Here is a 222-nt window from a genome sequence, read left to right as displayed (position 1 = left end):
GCGCTTTGCCCAGCGTACCCGCGCCACCAAGAAGAACACCTTCGGGTGGGTGCGGGCGGAGGTGATGGGTGCCCTCGTCAATGCCGTCTTCCTCACCGCCCTCTGCTTCACCATCCTGCTGGAGGCCATCGAGCGCTTCACGGAGCCTCACGAGATCCAGCAGCCGCTGGTGGTCATCGGCGTGGGGGTGGCAGGACTCATCATCAACATGCTGGGACTCTG

The 222-nt window shown here is 64.4% G+C and overlaps 1 protein-coding gene across 1 annotated transcript in view; it reads left to right on the top strand.

Moving 5' to 3' along the window:
• Positions 1-4: 4 nt before the first annotated feature.
• SLC30A1 (solute carrier family 30 (zinc transporter), member 1) overlaps positions 5-222 on the top strand; it is a gene marked incomplete at its 5' end in the record, with an annotated part of 5,565 nt that continues 5,347 nt past the window's right edge. Inside the window, one exon of the mRNA XM_010145546.1 lies at positions 5-219. Coding sequence (XP_010143848.1) covers positions 5-219 — 215 coding nt within the window. The remainder of the gene's footprint in view (positions 220-222) is intronic.

Source organism: Buceros rhinoceros, unplaced genomic scaffold (genome assembly GCF_000710305.1).
Source record: "Buceros rhinoceros silvestris isolate BGI_N320 unplaced genomic scaffold, ASM71030v1 scaffold33051, whole genome shotgun sequence".
In the NCBI taxonomy this organism is placed as follows: Eukaryota; Metazoa; Chordata; class Aves; order Bucerotiformes; family Bucerotidae; genus Buceros; species Buceros rhinoceros.
Note: the sequence above shows the minus strand (reverse complement) of the source record. Positions and strands in the feature narration are given on the sequence as shown.